At 47.8% G+C, this 25,698-nt stretch overlaps 1 protein-coding gene across 6 annotated transcripts in view; it reads right to left on the reverse strand.

Annotated features, from left to right (window-relative positions):
* Nucleotides 1-25,698, reverse strand: part of PRDM11 (PR/SET domain 11) — a 52,170-nt gene that overhangs the window by 14,768 nt on the left and 11,704 nt on the right. For 3 of the 6 annotated variants that reach the window (XM_069784644.1, XM_069784643.1, XM_069784647.1), the window contains exons 2-5: nucleotides 18,543-18,661; nucleotides 17,872-17,975; nucleotides 16,699-16,961; nucleotides 15,520-15,587 (exon numbers count right to left, since the gene is read on the reverse strand). In XM_069784644.1, coding sequence (XP_069640745.1) covers nucleotides 15,520-15,587; nucleotides 16,699-16,961; nucleotides 17,872-17,975; nucleotides 18,543-18,658 — 551 coding nt within the window. In that variant the 5' untranslated portion in view covers nucleotides 18,659-18,661. Of the gene's footprint in view, nucleotides 1-3,377; nucleotides 6,643-8,410; nucleotides 8,824-15,519; nucleotides 15,588-16,698; nucleotides 16,962-17,871; nucleotides 17,976-18,517; nucleotides 18,662-25,698 lie in introns of those variants that run through there. The other 3 variants (XM_069784646.1, XM_069784645.1, XM_069784648.1) reach the window with 2 other exon arrangements.

Here is a 25,698-nt window from a genome sequence, read left to right on the forward strand (position 1 = left end):
AGGTACTCCGGACAGAAACGTGTGCACGGGGGTATTCGCTGGTTGTCCAAAAGGAAACCAAGGACATGCCAGTACTGGAAGGTTTTGCATTTGGGCTTTCAGCGGGGTGTGACATAAAAACACAAACATCCCTGCAAGTCTCAGGAAAGTCCAGCACCACGCTATGGGGTTCTCCTGGCAGTGCTGACAGGGATTTATTTTCCTGATTTAAACCAGCTAAATTTCATCTCAGCAGAAATAGATTTATTTCCACTTCAAGCAACTGGCCCTCTGTGCAACTTGGTAAGACAGAGATCTACAGCTAGGATCATATTATTTGCTCTCACACTCCTCATGTTCTTGCTAGAGGACGTGAAAAAGGCTTGGTAATACTGGTTCCAGCTGCTGCCAATACAAGCTCGTAACACCCACCCAGGACCAGCAGGAGGCCCTGTCACCATACATACAGACCCAAGAGCAGATCTCAACGGTTCACAGCTAAACAAAAGCTTTTTCTCCTCTTATGCCATTTGCCTTTACTATTCAGTACTCCCTGCTGCAGTAAGTTTAATGAAGGCGAGCGGCAAATGGCTCCTCTGACATCTGCTGCTACTAGTCCTTGCCCAAACACTCCCTTATAGCTCACAGGTTTTTCTTCAGCTAAAGAAATCTGTCAATTTTTCCTTGAATGCTCTCCCCTTCTCTGGCCACATGCATGCACAGGTAAAGACACAAGCCCACCTGCATGTGATCACGCCAACCCACACACACAGGGTCACAAACTTGGTGAAACTTCCCACAAAACACAGAAAACAAGTCGGCAGTGTCTCAGACTGCCCAAGGCTCCGGCAATTCTGGTTTTAATGTTAAGCAACTGTGCATGTGCCTGCAATCAGCTGTATTTTTCCTAATGTGTGCTACCCAGGATGCTATGCAATCTTCAGTAATTATTTAAACGGCAGGCTCTGACACTGCCAAAATTAGCCAAACATTGGCTTTTGTTAACCCTTAAGTTACTTTTGATCACAAAACAAAGGAACTATTAAACCACCGGTTTGTGTATTTGAGAAAGGACGGATGCCTGGACCAGCGCGGTGGGAAGGAGGTCCTGCAACGGCACACAGCTAGTGCTGCCAGGCTGTCACTTTTGGGTGCTAGCGATCGCTCCACAAAAGGTGTTACCAGGCATTCAGACAGCCACGAGATATGCAACCCTTGAGACACAGCGATGTGCTGTGGTCATTCTGATGCTCTGCAGCACGGGATATCCTAGAGGACGCTCTCCCCAGTCCCAGCAAAATGCCAGGATGCTTCCCAGTGCCGGCTAAGGAGAGACTCTGGAGCTGCTCTGCATCCCGCTGCCCAAACATCGGCGAGAGCAATGACAAGATCAGGTTGCCCCTGCGAAGGAGCCTGGCTACCTGCAAAGATTTATCACCCTGAAGTTGCTCACGGCTCCTTAATACAACATAGAGGACCCACATCCCCACAGCCAGCGGCACTGAAGAATTCACAGGGCAGCGGCAGGACGGTCCGGTGCAATCCCAGCAAACTGCATTTGACAGCAAGATTTAGAAAATTCTCTAAACCACAACTTCGCATGGGAAGGGGAGAGCCTGGTTAACTATTCCTACCAGAGCTTGCTTTTATTACGAACTATTTTATCAAGCATGAGCATGCTTTTTTCCCTTTTGCTTTCCTCCTGCCTCTAAAGCCCTTCAAGTTTCTGCCCGAGAGCGTTCTTCAGCTCCGCCGCCTGCGTCCTGCGGCTCCAGCTGCTCCGGGCACGGCGGGGAGCTGGGAGGAGAGCGCAGGCTGAAGGCTGCGAGCTGCAGTACTGCTGCAGCCCTGCAGCACGCTCCCCTCCTGCGTCCTGCAGCGACCGGAGCTGCCCATTTCACCAGGAGCTACAAAGAAAGCCCTTAACAGGCGGTGGTGGAATAATCCGGTCACAAACACGTTTCTTCACAGCGGCTGGCAGTTAGTAACTGGTTTACCCTCCGAGAGGAAGCTTTACATCTGTGATACTTCCCTGAGGTAACAGAAACGGGGATGAGATCATCCACATTAATGAACTGCTTTTTGAACCAGCGCTGCCCAGCTCCAGCAAAAGCGACCCCAGGGGCACAAATGACACAGGTTACGAAGGATTGCATAAAACCCAAATTCCACCTGTCAGTCTAAGGCACCTCACCGCGGGTTAGAGGCAGGAAATTTCCCGAGGACAGAGGAAGTTGCTCCACAAAACGGCAGCCTGCTTGGCTAGGGAAGGGCACAAACTGCCTGCTGAGGAGAGGAAAAGACTGCACCGGTCTGCCTTCACTGACATTATCTTCCCCAGGCTGAAGCGCTCGCATCCTGAGCGAGCCTTCCCGTGAAGGCTGGAAAGCAGCCAGTCCCCCTCCTTGATGCCAAACTCTCAAGCTGAATTGAGGCGAAAAGGCTGCTTTGGTTTAGATGCCCAGGACAGGCACGGCTACGCTGACACAAGTACTGCGCGCAGACGGGCACGGCCCCACTGGAACAGCGGGTTTCCCAAGGGACCGCGATCCCCAGTGGAAGAACAGGGCTGGGACCACCGCTGGGGCAGACCCAGTCACCCAGCGTTGCCCCTGTTCCTGCAGACAGGCATTGCCACCAGCTGCGAGTAGGTCATTTCGTGTCCCGCTCGATCCCTGGGACGAGCCAGGACTCAAGAACCACCACAGAGTCTGCCCAGGCTAATCGGGACCAGCCGCTGCACCAGTGGAGACCATTTACGACCCATTTGCAGCTCTTGGGGCTTGGATCAACCCCGTGGCTGTCGGAGGCGCAGCTCCTTGCTTCACAGGGCCACCTTTCCCATAGCCTTTCTAGCTAGCAGCAAAAATCCATCCTCATCTCCCTTTTTTTTTTTTCCTAAGCCACAGCCCACTCAGGACACCAAATTGCCACGTTTTGGGATGGCCCAGTGAGCATGCCCAGAAAAACATCATCAAGGTATTTTTTGACAGCTGAGACCATTCCTCCCCAGGAGGGGAACGGAGCAGCCAGGAGAGATGGTGAGGAGGAAGGAGAGCCCCATGGCTGGAGGAAGGCTCAGGCTTCTGCCCCCCCCATCCCCAGGATGCGCCCCGTGCCTCCCCCTGCCCACCCTCCGGCTGTTCCCCCGGGGTGCTCCGCTGACACCCTCCCAGGGCAGAGCACCTCAGGGAAAAGGCCACCGGCTTTTCCCAAATCAACGTCGAGCACAGAGCCAGGGCAGGAGATCCTGCCCGGCAAGAGAGCCACCGCCACGGGATACCGTACCTGCAAACCCTGCCTCAGCTCTCCCACGCTGAGCACCACCAGGAGACCCAGCAACTTGTTACCAGTTCAGGCAAAAATTGTACAAGAGAAACAAATGACTCCACAGCAGCTGTGTTAAAAGGGTTATATATTTATTGCATTCTTCATAAAAATACTTTTAAGGAGAATTTTTTCAGCATGTACAAGATGTGGAGATACCGGGGTTGAGCACAGCAGTTTGCTTTGACACAGGCACTTACTTCAACAGCCAGTTAACATGATGGGTGCAGGAGGGAGTATCCTTTGCGAGCCAGTACAGAAAAGCCACTCCATCGAGGGGTCTACACAGGGCAGGAGATACATCCCCAGATCTGGGCCAATCTGTAATAGTCCACAGAGGAAACTGGGGGAGACATCAGGCAGTTTATAGTACGAGGTCCTTTCTCCTGACCAGAGCCCAGCCTCTGGGGGCTTCTATTGAAGGCTGTGCATCCTGCACCAGGATTCTCTCTCTAAACGTGTCTGTGTGGGCAAACTGGTGACAGCGACGATGTCAACTCCCTCCAGTGCCCAGCACCTGCGGGAGTCTCCTCCTCTGCAGACCTGAGGGTTCCCAGAAGGGATCCCCCGGACAACATCAGAGGAGCTAATCCTATCAGTAAATCCATTAAGGGAACATCAGCAGGGACCAAATATTATAAAAATATAAAATACTACCTCTAATACACAGCAGCAGCACTATATTGACTCAGAAAGCCTTTAAAACATACCACCATTTTTTCAGTTCTCTGTGATTCATAAATTAGATCTTCTACTACCAGATTTCCCAATCTTCCCTTCAAGTGAAGAGAGACCGTGACTTTCGCAGAATACAAATGTTACAACAAAAGTAAAACGACATCCTCGGAGGAAAGTGAGCAAGTACTGCCCTTGTCTGGCACCAGCACTACGAGGAATGTCCTCTGGATGAAACCAGCGTGGGTCATTCCTCAGAAAGGAGGTTTTTCTTCTTGCCAGACCTCTACTTCCTGGACCAAGGGCCCTTTACTGCACCACTAAAAATAAATTACTTGAATTAAAATTACAGAACAATGAAAAAGTAAAAAGGAAAAGCATGTCAGGAATGCCTGACACAGCAGACATACAGTGAACTTTCCAGAAGAGAAGCTAGTGCACTATACTTTCAAAGGACAGGCCAGACAGATTAAAGAAGATCCTTCAAGATCACATAAAACAAGCCATCCTTCTCCTATACTGCACTGCCTATGTTGAATTCCTGCTGAAGTTTATACAACTTTTTGGCCAAGTCTGTAGCCCAGACATGGCAAGACAATGCGCATTCATATTAACTTGAATAGTTTCCTGCAACCCACCTCCACATACAATAGGACAGCCTGGAGAGCAGCGGCGTGCTAACTGTGTGTGGGCAACACCTTGGCCCTTTTCCCTGCTGAAGCGTATCATGGTAACAGTCCAGATTACTCCAGAGATGAGGGCAGCATGGTAGGTGCAGATGTGCAAATCAAGGAGAAGACAGACATCTTGTAAAAAAGCTGCCACATATGTTATCACCACCTGAGGTGACATTATTAAAGCCTAGTTTCAGAATCGGGGTTGTACATGGGAATCTCATGCAGCACTAAGCAATTCAAATGTTGTAACAGTCTTTCTTGCATCTGTAAGGGGAAAGAAAGCAGTACAAAACCAACATGTCTAAGATTTTAACCTATATAGCTGTGAATTTAGATTGTAAACTCTTCACAGTAGGAGAACACAGTACAGATCCCACCCTAAATAACACTGAGTAAGTGCAAAGAAACTGTACTGAAGTTGACAGACTTACAGTGATACAAAACCAAACTGTTCCTGAGGTCAGAGGCAGGCCCTATATCTTTCCTTGTTTCTGTGCAGTCTCTCACATTTTGAAGAGGGTAAGGTGGTTCAAAACTGAAGATTGTAACATGCAAGAAATTAATACGATACAATTTTCTTTAAATGTTGTCATATTATGAAATAATTGTATTTTAACTGCAATCATGAAGGGTGGGTAGGTAGGGGTTTCAGACTGGAGCAGACAAATATTAAACTCTTTGATATAAGTGCATGTGAGACTGCAGGATCCAGGCACGTGCCATAGCAGCCCTTCTCAGCAGTCTAAAACCACAGAGTGCTCAGACCTGTCCTCTTGTGCTCAGTGTCATGCCTTCTTCCCTTCCCTGCACAAGCTCTGCTTTTACACCCCTCTCCTCAAACCTGTGCGTAAGTCACAGTAAGCCCTGGATTGCCCATTATTGCTGAATGCAAGACAAAAATAATGAGCAATAAGAGTCTTTAGAGCCATAAAGATGTATTTCTGCACAGTGCCTATACTAGTTTGCAGGAAGATGATGGGAAGGCAGTAGTAGAGTAAATTTGTGGGTTGACTGCAAAGGGAGCTCTGTAGTACACTGTCTCAGTAAATAACATTTCCCAGGCACGAGAAGAGATCAAGATAATGATTCCTATTGCTTCTCTTAGCTTATAGAGCGTTCAAAGCATGGGGAAGCCAGTGAAAACTCCTAATCTCTATGAACAGAAAGATGTCCTACAACCCAAGCTCTCTAAGATTTGAGATTCCTCTTTGCCATTGCAGAGGGCCAGCCCTACTATTCAGCTGCCATAATTCATACCGCTCTGTTCGCTAGCAGGGGGATGGATGGGTTGGGGCGGCTGTTGACCTTCCCCACAGAGTACTGATACACATGGAGAGGCCATGTGAGCATGCAGCAGCTCAGGAAGGGGCATCTTTCTTTACTTTATATGAAGCAGACTAAAAATGGTGTTTTCTCTTTCGTGACCTGGTAGTCCGTGCAGAAGGCGTCTGTTTTGGGGGGTTTTGGTTAGACTCTGCACTGGGCTCAGGGGGCTGTTTTGAGCAAGCTGCTTGCAGAAGAGACCCCTGCATGACACTAGGATCCTGTATCCTATGGAAAGCCTGGACCCCATCGCGGATTTCCGATAAGGTCTGGCACATCTGGCCAACCTGGCTGGTGAGGTCAGCCATCCTCTGACCGATGACATGCATGCTGTCTGCCATGTCTCTGTGAATAGCCACCAGCTCCTGGCAGAACTGCCTGAACAGGTCTGTTTGCTGCATGTGGGAATGGAGAAGCTGGCGATCGAAGCTGGAGAGGGGTGGACTCCGGGTGCGGGGGTGCGGGGGTCGGCAGGACGAGGTGGTGCGCGGGGATGGACGGTGCAGTTCCTGCCTTTGGCTGGTAGCTTCTGAGTGCTCTGATGAGGAAGAAGTGTGGAGGAAGGAGGGCCCGGAGAGCTGGTTGACTCCTGCACTGGCCCTCTGCAGCAATGAGAAGCGGTGTTCCCGAGAAGTGCCTGGCATCTCTTCGTCTTCATCAGCTTAAAGAGAAGAGGAAGCATGAATTATTAACGTGAAATCCCTCACAACTCTGACTTCTGTTTCAAGGTATCTCGAAGCACATGGAAAAAGGGTTTTCCCCTCCCCCCAGTCTGCCAGTTGAGACAAGCCTGTAGCTCCTGATGCATAACTCAACATGCATGTGCTGCAATGTTAGCATCTGGGTGACAAGCTTAGCCTTAAGAGGCCTGAAGAGCAGGCGAACCCAGTCAACCGAGGAGGAATCCAAGCTGCCATGGTATCCTGTACACAGTATTGTTCATTACTAGAACATAAATCCATTTCAGACAGTAGCAATGACTCCCCTTCCCCAAAACCGTAAGCAGCTAGAAAACTCCAATATTTTGGAAGGACAAAGATTCCTGGCCTTTGGTTCGGTCTCAGGACACCCTGACACATTCAGTTCCTCATGCCAAAACCCTGTTCCCTTGTCATTTCTTACACCCTCTGCACTGAGAAAAGCATAGACATAATATTTGCTGCTCGAAAAGTCTGTACTGCAAAGCCACTATGTGGTTTGGCATCACTAAGATAAACAGGCAGTCAGGCATAGCAGCAACAGGACCCTACGTTAATAGGGCAAGTATACTCGATGCAAAACCAAAACCAAAGCAAAACACCATGGGAAAGTTCTCATTAGTCTGATGAATATTTAGTGATGTGCCAGTTCATGGGTACAGGCACACCAAGAGTAAGAAGAGACGATACTTATTGCAACTGCCTGCTATCTCCTTGCACAAGCTGTATTCATTTTACCTCTGAAATAGCATAACTGGCTTCCAAGATAGATGCAAAGAATGACCAAGTCCCACTTTGTCAGTTCTTGAAGATTTTTGTCCTTGCCTTCCCACTAACATTACTTCAGGTATGAGATAAAACCTAACGCAGTAGGACAGTGCCACCCATGAAGTGTTGGTCGGCTCACTTCCCAAAAAGTTATCCCCTCTCTCTCTCCTTTGTATCCCTAAAAGCTCACAGACCAAGAAGCTGCACCGCCACACAAGAAAACTGTATGTATCCAACTGGGCAAAGAACCTGCAAAAAGCAGCTTGTGGTTCCGCACTGGAAGGTGTCTGAGAACTGTGGTGCAAGAAGATTAACTTAGAAAGCAGGGCTAGTAGTTTCTTAAAAAACAGTGAAGAAGGGAGTCATTATCATCTACCTTTTCCACAGCACTTGTGCTGAGCCTTCAGACCACTAATGAGAAATCATTAGCGGCCTGGCCTCAGAGCACAAACACCAGTGATCACTGAGCCCCCCCAACAGCCCTCTTGGAAGATGGTTACCATGCAGTGATCTATTAGTGACTTGCACATGATTCTCAGCTTTACAGCATTGCTGTTTTATTGGGGTGCATGCAAGACAAAGAACTCCTAATCCTTTACAAACACTTTTTCACAGACTGGAGGTTGCTGGGCTTCAACTACGGATGTTCCCTCACTTGTAGGATTAGTTCAGACTTACAACCCATTAAGAAAGTCAAATCTGAACAATGTCTACCCTTAGAAGACAGTATGGAAAAGGACTAGATAAACAGATATAGAAGATGATCTTAACTTGGAAACAGCCTTCCCTCAAGCCATCTCAACACCCCACGATCACCAGAGCAGGCTGTCTTGAAACCAAACACGGCAGTAGGACCTAGCTTGACGGGCAACCCAGCATCTCACAAAACACACAACGCTCTTCTGGTGTCAAACTGAGATATGCAAGCATAAGACAAAGAGGTGTTAAGGCAATGATACTTACAGCTTGTTGATGGGCTGTCAACCACGTCCAGATCCGCTCTCCGGAAGCCGTGCATCTGGCGTGACGAATGCAGCGTCGACTCGATGGCTCTCTCGTGGGCGGTCAGGACGATGGCCGAGGGCCGCCCCGTGCTGCTGGGGCTGGAGAGGGACCTCTGCATGAATGCCAGTTTGTCCTTGGTCCTTCTCTTCATGTCGTCCCATCTGTGTTTAATGTCTTTTACAGACCTGGGGACCTGGCTGACTGATGTGATCTGCCTGGCTATGCCTTCCCAGATCTTGTCCCTGTCAGCATGGGACAGACGCATTGTCTCCCTCCCAAACAGCATGGCTTCATTTCGGGTCACCTCAGTGACCAGAATGTCCAGTTCTTCCTTGGAAAACTTGGGCTTCCTCTTTCGTTCAGCCATGTTCCTTGGGTTGAACATCCCACAAAGCACAATTGGGTAAAAGGAAATCAGCGCAAAGCATCCCCCTGCATCCAACCACTTGGCCAGTGCAGCACTGGGGCAGAGGAGTTCGGTGGGATCCAGCTCCCCCCACCCGCAACAACCTCTCAGTTTTCCTCAATCGCACCAGGAAAAGGCAGCCGTTTTGTTTCTAAGAGGCAATTTTCAAGCTTAAGAAAAAAAACACCAAGCAACACTAGTGTGAAGGAGCCTTCTCAGCTTTACAGTTAAAATGAAATTTTACACTTCGTCTGATGCCCTGACTTAGGTATGAGAATTTCAGTACAGCCTCACATCGCTTGCCGCAGTTTGTGCACAGAAAAAAGCGTGAGAACTCACTATCACATTGACAAATTAGCTTCTAAGGTGACATTGCTCAAAAATGGGTTCTCGAGGAAATTTAGAGGCCTGAAACATATCTTATTGTTCTGCCTGTCACAACATGCAACGGAAACTTTTAGACCACCCTTTCCGTTGAAACTTGCAGGATGTCATGCAGAGGCTACATCAAACTGGATTATTTCCAGGGGAGGGACATTTCAACTAGACTCATGGGCAATTTCTGCAACTCGCTTTTTCTATGCAAAAGTCTTTTCTTCAGCACCAAGGGTACTGCAAATCCAGCATTCGTCTGCTTCACAGCAAGCTCTTGTTTCACCCAGAAATGGTTGCCGTTTCCCATTGTTCTCAAAAGGAATGAGGCCACCCACTTGTTTTTCCTGGCTAGGCTTTGCTGTCACCGCCGCTGACAGGAGCCTGCACTGGCGCTTCAAATGAACAACTCGTAGCCTCAGCCCATTGAGAAGAAGAGGCAGCCATCCTGAGAACGAGCAGTTTTGTCCAAAGGGTATGTGTGTTAATTTTTCCAGCCACAGTCGAAGGAAACTTTAAAAATAAACAAAACATTAGTCCTAACTATAGATTTTTATTGGGGGGGGAAGAAGGTGGCAGATCTATTCAATAGGGAAGGAGAAAACAGGCTGTGTGAACATGCAGTCTCGCACATAAACAAGGTGGGACTGCGGACAGGGGAATAATCCACAGCCTGGGCAGTGGATGCCTGTGTAGAAGCATGCGGAACAGCACAGAAGAGATCAGAGGCCATGGAGGAGCAGAACTGCTGGCAAAACTTAGTGTATGCCTTGATTTGAATTATAGCAGAGTGAAGTAAAATGCCAAAACGGTTATTCTAGTGCTACACATTACAAAAGACTGCTTTTACACATCTTCAAACAATTAAAAGCAGGGATGTCAGGAACTTTTTTGAAAGAGGTCAACATTTTTGGTGCTTATATCATATAGTTCTTAATATTTTAAAAGGAAGTTCTCGGATAGAAATCTACATCAGCATGGAGTTATGGTGGAGAACGTAACACTCATCTGAGGTAAAAGACTTCAGTGTTAATATAAATTGTCCCAAAAAGCTGTCACTACAAGCCTAGAAAATTAATGTTTTAAAAGGATATTAAGATGGAACATAGAAGAAATAAGACATCTTAATGGTTAGGACACCTAACAACTGTAACTCTGAAGTGACACCACGGGAGTGAAAACCTATTGGCTCTCCTATGCATTAGTTTTCTTTCTGCTTATGGTCCTAAATTAAATGAAACCAAAGATGCTATCTGCTAGATACTAGACTTAATTTAGGACTTATTGTTAGTATCTTTGCAATGCTGTGGGAATAAACTCTGGCTGGGATAGCTCAGACCCTCCTCTTTCAAAAAATTACATTTAATCCTAAAATCTTGCCTGAATGCCCTATCTCTTGCAGGCAGACTTTAGCCACCCCAAAATACTTTCTGAAAAGCTCATATAAGCAAAGGGCTCAGCATTTTTCCCCACTTGCCCCATGTTTGCAATAGCCCTGCTGGCACCTCGTCAGAGATGGGTGGCTTTCAGTGCTGACATGGCCTAGCAGAAGAGAGCTGGTTTGGGATGCACTCATGTGAAAGGTGCTTGTGGGCCACAGACTAAGAAAAACCTACAGAAAGGCAGAGTGACCCTTGCCAGATGTCGTTCTAGTTCCTCCTTAGTGCTGTTACGCTGCTGTTTAATGAATCTCACTGACACTGCTGTCCTCCATCGGGGTAAGTGTCAGAGGCTGTTAACCTTGGTTAAAGCTTGAAAACCAGTAGGAAATGCTGCTCAAATCCAGGCCACATACAGGGAGAGCTGGGAACTAAGTGCACAGATGCATTTCACTGGGACAAACGTAAATGCATCCTTGAGATACTGTTTTGGTGGAGCTTCATTTATGGAGGGACTGAGGGAGCATTTAGGGAAGATGGTAACGAAATGATGGAGAGCCAGCAAAGCACTTGCTAACTGACCTCAAGGAAAAAAAAACAACCAACCAAAATTAAAAGGAAAAAGGAGTTCTCCCAGCTGAACACTGGAAGGAGAGAAAAGGCTATGTGGAACACTGAGCAAGGGAACATTTATGTTTTGATTTTTTATCACATTCAGCAAAACTGGGTTTCATGTATATTCTCCGCAGGTACCCAAGACTGCACAATCAGTGCCTCCATGTGGTAGAAACAAACCTCCACTGACAAGTTGCTCTGGTGAAAAGGAGTAACAGTATTCTGCAAAGTGCCCCTGGGTAGGGGTGAGCTTGCAGAACAGAAGTCCCTCCCGAGCTGCTTGGAGCCGCTGGCAGGGTCAGGAAACCTGCACTCTCTCTTCTCTGTTGAACCCATGGCTGCCATCCCTAGCAAAGCTGCACTGATGAGGAATTAGAGCCCTTTTTGCTCTTCCCAGACAAAGTATCCCACCAAGTGCACTTAGGACAATCTGTGATAGACCTGGATGTTCAGATTTCAGGGTTTCCACTCATTTGCTCCAGCATGACTTGGGTCAAAACTACTTAAGATAACTTAAGTATTCCAATAGCAAACTCACCATGCAAAGAGTAATGAGTTCTGGCCAGTTTTAATCACAAATTCAATTAAAGTTAGGTTCCCAGCAGGCACATTAACCTATTCTGTATAAAAATGCAGACAGTATTACTGTCAGAGACATCTTTTTCCCCTCATGCATTTCCACTAGCGTGCAGGATGTCCCTAGGAGCAGTCACTGATATTTGGAAGTACTTCTCTGGGAACGTTGTGTGGGTTTTATCAAGCTCCAGAGGTGCCCGAGCTGTGAGGCTGTGAATTCACACCTCAGACCAGGTCAATCTGAAAGTGCAAGACAGTACAGCTATTTCTTTAAAAACACGTGACATTGTAAACTACGTGAACAGTGGGCACTTAATGATCACCCCACAAAGATATCAAACAACTCCACTTTTCTTTGCCTTTAAGAAACAAGCATGTAACTTTTCCCAGGGCGCTAAAGTAGTTTTTTTACAGGGATCACAGTCCTGCAGTATTTTAGGATCCCTTTGCTCTGCATAAATTTCAGTCTGTAATGGATAAGAACATTTGCTCCACTTGCTGCAAGGTAACAAAGACCAGTTTATGAAGTTCAACAAAATGACTCGTGCATAGGCTGGTGGCTTTTACTCCCCCTGAACACATGGGCGTACACAGTAACCCTGACTTTTTAAAAATTTTTATTTTTAAAAGGTCCTGTAAAATCAAAGCAGTAGCTCAGTACTTAAAAGATCTGCTGATCTGCTTTGAGCAGGCCATTGGAACACTTGACCAGAGCTCCCTTCCAAGCTCTGTTATTGTATGAAGATCTAATCGCAGACATCTCCATTATAAGGAGATACAGGAAGACTTACAGAACAGTCTTGCTCCTCATGACCTCTTTGTTACTATGTTTGGAGAGGAAAGGGGGCAGAGAGGAAGGCAAAGGAGAAAGAAGTGAAGAAGTCTTGCACCAGCCTTTTCACATGGGCTGAGGGAAAGGATGAATTTGAACTGTGCCAAAAGCCCGAGAACTCAGGTACTCGTATGTAAGAAGGGATACAGACTATAAATGCCCAAACTAGCCTGGAAACCCCACACATGAGGCACTTCAACAATTCAGTTAGGCACCACCAGTTTGCTGGTACTTCCTACCCTGCATCTCAGTCTGGGCCAAATGATACATACCCAGAGGGATGTTTCCTGGACTTTCTGAATTCCTTTCATTTTTGGTCAGACCCTTTTTTTTTTTTTTTTAGAGGTCCCCAAAAATTGAATAACAGAATTTCCTCAGAAGTAGTCAGCGCAATCGCTGGTTCTGCACAATCCTTCAGAAGCCCCAAGAACTCCCATCAGCAGCAGTTTTATGGTTTGTGCGTGAGAAAGCACCAATTTCGCTTGAGGTTTGCTGTGATCCGTGGTAATCAGTCACCCTGAGCCCCCAAAAGAATAAAAACAGAGGAAGAGGTTTGCACACATCCCTGCAGGTCAAAGCCGTGGAGTTTCATAAAGTATTGGAAACAACAGCGCTTTACTCTGGACAGAGATGAAGGGTGCATTATTCTCGTGCCAGCAGCCAACTTAGGAAAACATGCTCCCAGCATCAGGAGTTTGTCTCGACTGACTGACTGAAGAGGGAAAGGGCAAGAGGATGTTACCATTGCCATGCCATCTGCTACGCTTCGTACTCCTTCCTCCCTGTCATCCACTGCCCTGGGTAAACAGTCACTTGAAATTAAACCAGCAAGTGCTGCAGTGTACACATTGTCCTCAGTGGGAACATGAAAATGGACTCAGATGGGGTAGTCAACAACAAAAATAATAGCCAGATCTACAAGAAGAGAGAGGAGTCAGCCCAAGCTGCCCTCCCCAGGCCATACCCACCTACCCAGAGGGTGAGTAGATCTGCTTTGCAAAGCACTCCATCTGTGAGTGATGGCAAAGAGCACCATCTGAAAAACAAAAAGAGCGCTGTCTACAGCGTCCTGGAAGTACAATTTCTGTGGGTAATCTCCATGACAGGTAATGTCCTAGCACTGGATAGCGAGTGCACCTTCTGTCTGAAAACTGCTAACAAACAAACCAAGGCTTTTTGAGGACCACTATCTCCACTTGAACTGTCAGTCAGACTCTACATAATACTGCTATTGGAAGCAATTTTCAAGAGTAAAACCAGAAAGATCAGCAAGACTGGTATAGCCTGCACAGGTCCTTTGATACACCCTTCCCCAGAAGAGTTGCAAACATCCCCTTTCTACAAAACCATAACCTCCTTGCCTTTCAAGGCTGTAGAGAATGGTCCAGACCACACTTGTCTTGAGACTTAACCATGGCAAACACAAGTTTAGACAAGAACACTCTGTTCTTTGGTGCTGGGACCATGAGTAGTGCCTATTTAAACCCATGTTCGTGGCAGAAGGAAGAAGAGTTCATCATAGGATTTTTGCTTTCCAAGACTGTGTTTTCCCCCAGCTTCACTGTCACCCAGATCAAATAAAGATCCAGCAGAAAAATCTCACTCTGATTTTTGAACTTTGCATTCTTTACTTCAAGATATATATCCCCCTACCTATCTGTCCACCGCACCACTGCTTCTTTTTGGAGCGACAACTCCAGTCTCAGCCCAGGTCTAGCATTTTCTCTCATCCAGTAATGAACAACTGTAATGTTTGGAATTCTTACAGAAAAATGAGATCCTTTGCTGAACTTTATGAACGTTAAGTGTCAGAACAGCTGCAATCCACGTGAAGACTCAAATGGAGCAAAAGTGGTGCAACCAGATTTGACCAGCTAGGTCAGTCTTGCATCTACCTGTACTTCATGTTCTCTCTCCCCTTAATGAGTGACAACTGAAAATCCTAGATATCCAGGCCAACAAACCAGTTAGTTCCCACACTGCTTTACCCTTGCATGAAATGCCTTCTTGACAACAACCGCTTCCAAAATTCACCCCTGAAAGCAGGATCAGTCTGAATGTGGGACGGGCACCAGTATGCAGCAATGCCCCATTCTGGCGACTCTCCATACGCAGGAGGCACTTCAGTGCTTTGCCTCCGCCTCAGGAGGCTGCAAGAGTGACATACATTTTGCAGATACACACCAATACCTGAAGCACTGCAGCATGGTTAAACATGTTCCCTTACTGCTGCAGTTAACAAACCAGAGCCAGCCCCACTCCTGGTTCAGTACTGACTGGTATTGGGGTTCTGCTCTGCTGAGTCCCGGGGCCGGCAGAGGGAGCGCAAGCACACGCACGATTTCTGCGTTCCGAGCTGCAGCAACTCACTCCATGTTTCTCCTAACACAGTAAAGCTGACACTATGATGACAGCCACCACAGACAATTGTTGCAAGTGAAGCCCAGAAACAAAACAAAAAAAGCACCTCTTCCAATGTCTGTCAAATGGGAAAGGACAAAAAAAACCCCAAACAGAATCAAATGTTACCCTGGGGATAATGCAAAGCATTTTGCAAATATTTGAACATAAAGTAAAAAAAAATAAAAAATGGAGTGAGACCTGTCAGCATTTGTAAGAGTAGATAAATAGGATCATCTTTATCATTTGTCCTCATTCCAGAAAATAGCCATCCTCCATACACACATCCTTGTTTTAGTCCCTTTCATTGAATCTGACTCCAAAGGATTCACCACAATAAACTGAAAGAGCACAAGCACACCCTTTACAGAAGGGGTCATGGCACTTTGGTTTGTTTTTCTGTCACACAAAACAACAAGGGGTGTTTGATGGCCTCTCTCTGGAAGACAGAACCCCAAAAGGGAAGGCAGAAGAGAACTGGACTCACCTCATCCAGTTTGCTTTGGTTTCATCTGTCCCATCGATGGATTTGTAGCGGTTGTTCTTATCAACAATCTGCAGAACAAGAGAACAGATGCAGCATGTCAACTAGCTGGTCCAGTCAGGAAAAGGTCTACGACTCTCAAATCACTGCTTCAGTTCCAGCCTTAAGTCAGGACATGAAACTCTAGGACATGAATCTCAGCTCTCCTAGTACTACAGGCTGCTGCGCTGGACATGTGTGCGGAGGCTTCTCTGAACTAAGAGGCATTTTCCTATGTACAAATATCCCCAACACAGAACTATGGATGCAGATGACAAAACTGTTAATAGTCCTGAGATACAGAGGATTATCTTCCCTTTCAGGACAGGGCTGAGACACACATTTATTCTACAAACAGAAAAGTGTGAGCAGCATTTCATAACTATGGATGCAGGTGACAAAACTGTTAATAGTCCTGAGATACAGAAGATTATCCTCCCTTTCAGGACAGGGCTGAGACACACATTTATTCTACAAACAGAAAAGCGTGAGCAGGCATTTCATATCAGCAGCTCTCAATTTTTTTCGCACCTGTAACTTAAGTCCCACATCTCATTTCTCATAATAATTAATATCCATCAATCTAGTGACGTCTCTTTCTCATAGGCTAACCAAGGCCTGTAGTACTAGGGGAAAAAGATATGGGGTTTGGTGCTGGAGTCTGCATGTAGATCAGTTCCTGATGGACTGGATCTCCTCTTTCCTGGCCTCTTGAGCCACCTGTTCTGCTCAAGCGGGCTGGGAAGAGTACTGCAGGCCCGTGAGAGAGCTTTGCAATATCTAGATACAATCCTTCCTCTATCCTCAGAATGATGACGAGAGCAGAGAAAGGTACTGGAGGAGCCCTAGAGGTTGAGTGGGGATGGAAGAACATGGCAAGGGGAAGAGGAGAAGCAAGCTCTGCTTCCTACAGCTGTGAGCTGAACTTGGGTGCCATGGCACCTGGTCTCCTTTCACGTATCAATACCCTTAAGCTTCTAATAATTACGGCAGGTTGATGTTTGCCTACTGCCCATGTGGGTCAGTGGAAGATCTTTGGAGAACAGGAAAGATGGCTAAGGTCTGGCTCCACAGACCTGCAAGTCCCCCAGCTCTGAGCTGCATGGCTGGGGCATCACTTCGTTGGGAAGACTCGTCACTCACCAGCCACGAGAAGAATCCTGCGGACTTGTCCTGGCTAGAGATCTGCCCCTCGTACGGCCCGAAGATGTGACCTTTGGGGATCACCTCATTCATACAGCGCACGTCATTCTCCCCATTGGGCTCTTTCACCACCTCCATTCCAGGCGGGATGGTCAGCGCTGCCCGGTCAGGGATGCCAACGGGCACTGGGGTGTCAGACACGAACACCGGGGGGCCATGGTTCGGGCACTCATCCACGAAGTATTCCTGGCAGGACTCGCAAACTGCAGGTGCAAGGGGAGCAGGGGTTAGGTTGGGCAGATGCGATGCCTGTACAGGCTCACATAGCTCATAGGATGCACAGTGCTCAGGCCAGCATGCCCCAGCTCCCCATCCTCCCACCAGCCCAGCTGAGTCCCCTCCCCAAATTCCGACCTCCACACAAACAGATGCTTCAGCGGCTGCTCAACCCATTTCGTCACGCATCTCTCCACAAGGGCTCTGCCCCAAGCCATGCCTGCCCGACCAACGCCTGCGCTTGCGTGAGCCCTGGTGCCCTACACAGACTGGCCACGTGCGCAGGGAAAGACCCCATCTCCACCTGCAGAGACAGAGGGTGCGGGCTCCTCGCACATCCCTGGTAAGCAGCAATGTCCTCATGACAAAAGGTTTGATTCCCCACGCACCCGAGGGGAACTAAAACAAACATCCCTGGAAAAAAATACCCTCATCATACAGCCTTTATTCTGTGCTCGGGAGAAAGGCAGCATCCCAAGGCACTGGCCCTGTGACCAGACAAGGACTCAGGCCTACAATTTGATATTTTGTAGGTATGCCAATGTAACCAGCACCAGTTTTCTTTCCCAGAATACAGGGAGGGGGGAAAGAGTCATCGTCGACACAATGTTCCCTTCACTGAATACAAGCCTTTGGGTTCTGCAGACTCTTAGGCTTTTCCCACATGCACGTTTTCATGTTTCCAGCACACCTTCCACCTACCTCCCTATCGCTGCACAGCCCCATGATGGACAAGCTGCTTTTGTGCAACAGCTTCCTTATCAAATGTGCTGGTCTTTTCAGGAGATCACACAAATTTGTCCCCAGCTTTTTTCTTCCCTGGCAAGGTGCCGACTAGGAAAGACTGAAGCCTATATAGTGGTGATGTTGCTTTTCCCTCAGTCACAAGACACTTACACCAGAAATCCACTTGCTGAAAGCTCTTGGTCATGATCAAATCCCGTTTCCCTTTCAGTTTCTTGGGCTCCACCTCCATGGACTGTGGGTCAGGCCTTCCAGAGCTGGGGAGGGAACAACAGAAAGATGATTTTAAACTACCAAGATGTTGGGACTGCACGCAGAGAGGAGCAGAGGCAACGGGGCCTGACCAACTCTCTTAGTCCCCACACCAGCAGCAGAGAAATGATTTAACTTGCCATCCAACCTGCCAAAAGCTGGTGCCTGAGACGGCTTAAGGCTAAAGCCTACAGCAGGTAGTGGCTTCAGCTAGAGCACCTCCATGCATGGCACACGTGTGGCACATCCCACACTGGGCAGGAGAGTGGCAGAGGGGACTCCCACCAGCAGAGAGGTGCTACAGCCTGGGAAATGTGCGGCTCAAAGGCAAGGCATCACCCTCAACGCATGCCAGCACCACAAAGCCCGATGCGAACTAGCATACATAACAGACGTGTGCCTAGCACATGAGTAGGTGACCACCCCCGTCATACAGCTCAAGGCAGACCTCACAAGGGAGGGGTTTAATAACTTTGACAAGTTCAGGTATATCTCGCAAAACCAACTTTAAGCTGGGAGGGAGGTAGAGAGAAGGGGGTTACAGTACATCGGACCAAAGCTCAGCCGCGTACCAAGGCTGTCCATACTCCTGGTCCCGGCGCGGAGAGCAGGCCTCTGTTTTTATCGTCACCATCTCCCCTAAGGAAGCCTGGGTCTGGATCAAACAGTCCTTCAAGTTTTCACTCATGTTCTGAAAAACAACAAAGGGAGGGAGGAGAAAAATGAGTGGCCAAGAAATCACAGCCTTCCTCCCCCAGCAGGGCAGGCTCCCTCCTGGCATCGAGAGCTGCCATCACATACTGGGGCACCTACGTGCGCAGGTAGGTGGAAAGCTCTTCCCACGCTGGGGAGGAAAGAGCAGTTCAGTCGCAGGTCAGGTGAAGAGCGTGAGACACCACGGAGCAACCTGAGGCACCGGGAATCCGAAGCATGCTCCACAGAGCCCATTAAAAATGTCGCGCATGTAATTTAAGACTGGTGGGTGGGATGTGTTACAGAAAAACGGAGCACCGCTAACTCAGACCAGGTCTTTGGGGACAGAATGACAAGAAAGAGGAATGCAAGTCGTGGCATGAACCAGGATCTGTCTACAAATATATGCCAGTTGCCATCTGGGAACAGAGCGTGGTGTACTACACCCCTGCAGACGGAGCTTTCTGTGTGCTCCGGACACCTCTGACAAACAGGTTAAGTGCCTACAGCGCTCTGCCAGACTCCACCAAATTGCACAAGTCATGCTCTCGATCCTCCTGTCCCTTGCGATGACCGGAGCCGAGCTACCACCACCCTTCTGGCACGCAAGCCACTGTGGTGAAAACGCTTCTCCCTCAGCTCAGTGCAAGAGCCAGGAACCACTTAATGATGTCTAAGGACAGCAAGCTCCAAAACGATAACAATTCCCTCCTCCACCCATCATGGGATGCTGTTGAAGAGAAAATATTGATATGGCAAGTGATGATAATTCGGAATGGGTTTAATTAAGATTTTTGGAAGGGCCACTAAGCTTCAGAGCATCCCAGCTCAAGACAAGGAATAAAACAGAGCACCGCTTGTCTCTATCGCATTCATCTTAAGAGTTCCTCCAAGGCACACAAACTGGCTGCTCTCAGGCACTGTACCAGATCAGACTTCATAGCTGCTCCCCCCAAAGTCCCCTGTGACCCCCCTTTCCACACCTGCTGCCCGACACTCGCAGTGCCCAGCAGAGGGGCCTCAGCAGCTGATCAGACCCCTTCTGTCAGGGGAGCTGGTGGAAGAGCCCGTCCCCATCACGATCCGGCTCTGGGCATCCCAAGATTCGTGTTCTGAAGACAGGAATTTTCTTATTCCACACATGCTTGTATGGGACTGAGCACCGTGGAAATCTAGTCTACGTTTGTGCCCTGTTTACAGCAAGCCAGAATGCTATTCCCAGCCTCTGTGGCTCTTCTTTGTGCCAGGGGACAAATGATTAATTTTTCCAGCCCAACTTCTCACATGCCAACGTGCAGCCTGAAAGACCTTTATCGAGCCTGTATCAAGGAGTTTCTAGTTAATATTCATATAGTGCTCTGAAAGGAAAGCCTCAGCATTAAGTACAACTAGATACACGCAAACACACGCACTTTTAAGCCTTTACAAGACACCCAAAACAAGACACATTTTCTTTCAGAATTACCACAGCCAGTCAGAAGGGAAGCGGTATTAAGGGCAAGGAGGGGTTCATTATTTTGGCAGGCTGAGCCCCTGCTCTGCACTCTCCAGAGTGAGAGAGAAGCTCTCCAGTCCTGTCCCCACGCACCAGCCAGTGCTGCAGGCAGGGGCTACCTGCCCTTCCCAGAGGAGAAGGAAAAGTTTTTTCCTGAAAAGTCTGCAGTAAAGCAGCTCAGGAGGGACAAAGCAGCAGCTCGGGGAGGGAGAAAATGTTAAAAAACAAGAAGGGACGGGAGCTGCCCCGGAGGTGGTTAGCTGCGTGGCCTGCACTGGCACAGGAGGCAGATGCTGGCTGCAGGGCAGATGCTCTCGGTCAGAAAACCCACACATTTTGGAAGCCTAGTGGACAGGGCACCTGGAGTTAAAACAGCCACAACACCCAAGGCTTCAGTAGGAAGAGATGCAGACATCTGTCTCCGAAGATACAATGGTTCTTCCTTTCCCACTCTTCCCTTGTGAGGACTCCTCCATTACGGAGCGAGAGAGACCCTGCGACGGCGCAGTCCGACCTGCACAAGGCAGGCCACTGCACTTCCTTCCGTAACTCCTGGTTAAACTATAGCATACCTCCAGCAGGAAAAAAAAAAAAAAAAAAAAAAAAAAAAAGAGAAATCAAGTGTTTCTTTTACACACAGAGCCCCTCCTTTTACTGTACGGCACATTTTGCAGCTCTCCCCTCTCACGGTCCTCCCTGAACTCCCTCCAACTTATCAGCAACATTCCTGTGCAGCACCGGCCGCAGCTCTCCTGCGCTGACGGGAGCAGCACCTTGCACCAAGATAACGCGCTCCCTGCCCCTGCTCAGGATTTCCATGTTTGTGTCCCAGTACCGCATTCACTTTTCTCGCCACCGTGCCCAGCTGGGGATTTTGTGTTCGGGGAACCGCCGTGCCGCCGTAAGAGCCCTAGCTCCTGCAACAGCTCCCAGGCCACCGCAGCCCTCCTACCTGCTCTGCGACTAGGTGTCTGCTTTTAAGACATTCACACAACTTGTTGTCTCGCCCAGCATACGTGTCAGCACAACTCCACCGCTAACTTGCCTCTTTTCATTACTTGCGACTTGCCTGCGCTTTGTGTTGCCCACAAACATCATCCAAATTAACTTTGTGTTTTCTTCCAGGACACCGACAAACTTAGAATCATAGAATCGTTTAGGCTGGAAAAGGCCTTTAAGATCATCAAGTCCAAACGTAAATCTAACACTGCCAAGTCCACCACTAAACCGTGTCCCTAAGTGCCACATGTACACATCTTTTAAATACCTTTAGCAATGGTGACTCAACCACTTCAGCCTGTTCCAATGCTTAATAACCCTTTCAGTGAAGAAATTTTTCCTAACATCCAATCTAACCTCCCCTGGCGCAAACTGAGGCCATTTCCTCTCGTCCTATCACTTGTTACTTGGGAGCAGAGACCAACACCCACCTCTTGATTAGCATCAAGCCAAAAAAACCTCAGTCCCAGCTGACACTACTAGAAATACACTATCAGCAATGGCTCTCCTTTTGCTGTCACACTGTGACCTTTCATTTAGTCAGGTTTTCGTTTATTCATAGAATAGTTTGGGTCAGAAGGGACCTTTAAAGGTGATCTAGTCCAACCCCCCTGCAATAAGCAGGGACATCTTCAACCAGACCAGGTTGCTCAGAGCCCCGTCCAGCCTGACCTTGAATGTTTCCAGGGATGGGACATCCACCACCTCCCTGGGCAACCTGTGCCAGTGTTTCACCACCCTCATTGTAAACAATTTCTTCCTTTTATCTAGTCTAAATCTACCCTCTTTTAGTTTAAAACCATTACCCCTTGCCCTATTACAACAGAGCCTAGTAAAAAGTCTGTCCCCATCTTCCTTACAAGCCCCCTTGAAGTATTGAAAGGCTGCAAAAAGGTCTCCCCAGAGCCTTTTCTTCTCCAGGCTGAACAACCCCAATTCTTTCAGCCTGTCCTCACAGGAGAGGTGTTCATCCCTCTGATCATTTTTGTGGCCCTCCTCTGGGCCTGCTCCAACAGTGTGTGGCATATGGAATCATTCTAGCTGCTTATTCCGATGACCTGTGGCACAACTTCAGTGCATTAAACATGCAAGACATACCAGTGCTTTTAACTTTACCAAGCAAAATTACAGCAACATCAGAAAATCACACCATGTTAGAAAAGACCTATTTTTCAAAAATCTGCACAGGCTCATTATTAGAATTAACATCCCCTTAAATCATGACCAATCCAATCCCTACAAGCTGTTACATTATTTTACTGGAAGCCAACATCAGACTGCAGGTAGCCTAGTACTCTAGTTTGCCCAGATTAGACTTAGTATTAGCTTACTTGTTTATGACTAACACACAACATTTTTTTCAGTCTAACTCATTATGTATACTCTTTTTTTTTTTTTTAAAAAAAAAAAAAAAAGCATTTGTGGCCCAGAGACCGCTGCTCAGCCAGCCCTTTTATAATCCCTGGATGCAAGTTAGCCAGAATAGCAAACTTAAAAATGTACTGCTGTAGTAGTTGTTGTTTGGTCATTTCCCAAGCTACTGCTACAACAGAAAGCATTATGCTGCTGCTGTAACTGGTACTGTCATCTAGATTTTCTGCCAGCTACAGGAAAGAAACATTTGACATTTCTCCAGTTCCAGGCATCAGTAGATGACTGTGCTTTTAGGACTCTTAGCTTCTGATGTATTTAAAGCTGCTTTTAATTTTTCCTAATTTCACTGCCCATTAGTTTCTCTTTCTTGCCCTTTCTCCTCCCCTTTTAGTTTTCCACAACCATGAGAGTCTAGTTCACATTCTGCACTTTTTATTCCCTCCACTTCATTGGTTTGGGGTTTTTTTGGGCAATTTTTACAGCTGTGTTTGTTCTAACACCTAAATATGAAGATCCTCTGAAAATTTCAGGTGATGTGCAGAAGCACCATGTAAGCATAAGCAGAGCAAGCTCCTTGGTTACTGCTTAAGGTATCCCGGGGGGTACTCAGCCTCCTATGTGCATGTCCCTGTGTCCATCAGAACAGTCAGTCCTCCCAATGTCAGCATGCACACAGCCTACTGCAAAGTCCTAGCAGCACGTCAGAGAGGACAATCCCTAGGTGAGAGAGATGCTGTGAAGATCCAGGTGCTGTTTGCACACAACATCAAGTCCTTTGGACAGCAAAGGCAGTCGTGGTATGGTACGAGGCACAATGCCCCTCGGCAGGCCCAGGACACCAGTGTGACTGCTACGAATCCTAAGAGGCATCCCCAGGTTCACCAGCAGTGCCACATAACCTCTGCTGTTTTCTTTACAAAGTAGGCAAGGACCTGTCACGTTTCTGCATGACACATCTTAAGATGCCCGGTGGCTTTACCATACTGCTCGCGATCAGGGAAGTACAAAACACAGGAACATCTGAGCTGTTAATCTCTAATGCAGGAAAAAATGTCCAAATGGGGTTAAGCATGAACAAACCTGTGAATTCCTATCCTCAAGTATGCCGCCTTTATCACTGCCCCTCTTGTAGTTATTAGTTAACAGCCACAGACTCTTATCTGCGTGGATCAGTCTCCAAAACAGAGCTTTAATTTTACATTTTACTGGCACATTTCCCAGATTGGGACATTCTTGCATGTGAAACAGCCATGTAGGAATCCATCCCCTCCTCAGCACACAGCTCCTTCACTCAGTTTCTCCCTGCTGGCCTTCTGGAGGTCAACCCCTCTTAAGAAAGATCTTGCGTAGCTCATACCACGTTTTAAAGTGCAGGCCCATGGTGAAAGATGGACTTGAATTCATGTGCTTTTTCTACAGTTGCATATTATTACCAGAAATAGTAACCCAGAACAGTCAGCTACTGACGAGCCGAGAAGGGGCAAATAAAGCACAGCATTCAAGGCTCCGAGCTCCCCCGCAAACAACCACGGAAGACCCAGGCTGACCGTCCTCCCCGAGGTGAATTCACTTACCAAGGTCCTTGGCCATGCCAACCATTTTGGATCACTTTATGAAGTGCCGGCTGGCTATGCAGCTCACGCTCACAGCCAATGCAAACACCAAGAGACCCCGCAAAATAAGAGGGAGGACCAGTTTGCTCAGAGGAGGACCACTGTCCACAGACAGACACCGAACCCATGCTCCACTGGGAAAATTGCTTTCGCCTTGAGAGTTTCCACAGCGCTGGCTTAACGTTCCCCCCCCCCCAAAGTACAACGTTCCTGTGGGCGAAGCTGTCTTCCACCCAGCAGAGCGGCATCCCGGCACGGTGAAGGCTGGTGGCAGGGCAAGAGCCGATGACCTGGCTCCCAGCTTGATGTGAGGCCGGGGCTCTTCCCTGACAGCTGCAGAGCAGGGCTGAAGGCAGCCTGCACAGCTGGAGACAAGCTGGGGCAGTCACAAATTCGAACTTAATTAGTGAAAATTACAGGGCATGGATGATGTAGGATTTGAGCAGCATGAGCTGCGACTAGGACTTGTTTAAATCATTGCCAATTACTCCACTGCAGTCGGAAGCCATGAATTCACCAGAAGAGAAGTAAGAAACATTTTCTTTGAGTTCTGAATTCTGAAAATACCGAAGAAGGTCAGGACTACTAGAAAGGCACCTGGAAAGCACCCCCAGTTTTGCTGCAGCTTTCCGAAGAAGCTTGGAGAGCAAGCTTCAAAACCACAGGACTTAAACCCATTTTACAGCAGGGAGGGGTTAGAGTTCCCAGTGGTTTCAATGACTTGCTCAAGACCAGCAACTGACATAACAAACAGCATCGGGGTGCCACGAGACCAAGTTCCTAGTGTCACCCCGACTGCGGACAGGCTGGGGACAGGGACATTCCCGTTTGCCAGCCTGGAACTCCTCCTGCCATTTCAAGCGGATACGAGATGCGTTCACACTGTCACTCTTACATGGTCCACCGGCAAACTGCATCATCAAAACCTGCCATGATCTACACCATGACAGACGCGTTTCAGAGGGGGAAGACGGAAAAGAACTTCTGAAATAATCCCTGAACTAGTCTGAAGTTTGTCTTATGGTGACTTCTAGTGAACGTAGAAAATACTGCTGACTTTACAGGATTTGAGACAAAATTCTGTATTACGGTTAGTTGGGAGCATTTGCCCTTTGTTGATCTCAGGGTAGCAAGCTAGTGGCACACATCAGCACAATCCTCTGCAAACCAGGTATTATCTGGCAGAACTTCTCTACATTAAGTGTTGAGTAAGGACTCACCACAGCGGGATGCTGACAATGTAAAGCTCCCATGCAGCCTAAAAGCCTCTGAAACAGCGCGGCATACCACACAGCCAAGGCAGCTACTTATTGCAGCTGAAAGAATAAACAAGTGACTTGCATTTTAAAATATATTAAAAATAATTCCTTTAAACTGGAAACTTCTCATTTTTGCTGTATTTGGCTCCCTGCATTGATGTCACAGATTCACAGTTTAAGGGTAGAAAGGAGAAATAGGTCAACCTGACTGATCCCCTGTACATCACATGCTCTTACCTTTAGCCTACAAATAGGACAGAATCTCCATCCAAGTCTAGCAAGAGGAAGAGAAGCC

This window comes from Haliaeetus albicilla, chromosome 5, assembly GCF_947461875.1.
Source record: "Haliaeetus albicilla chromosome 5, bHalAlb1.1, whole genome shotgun sequence".
NCBI lineage: Eukaryota > Metazoa > Chordata > Aves > Accipitriformes > Accipitridae > Haliaeetus > Haliaeetus albicilla.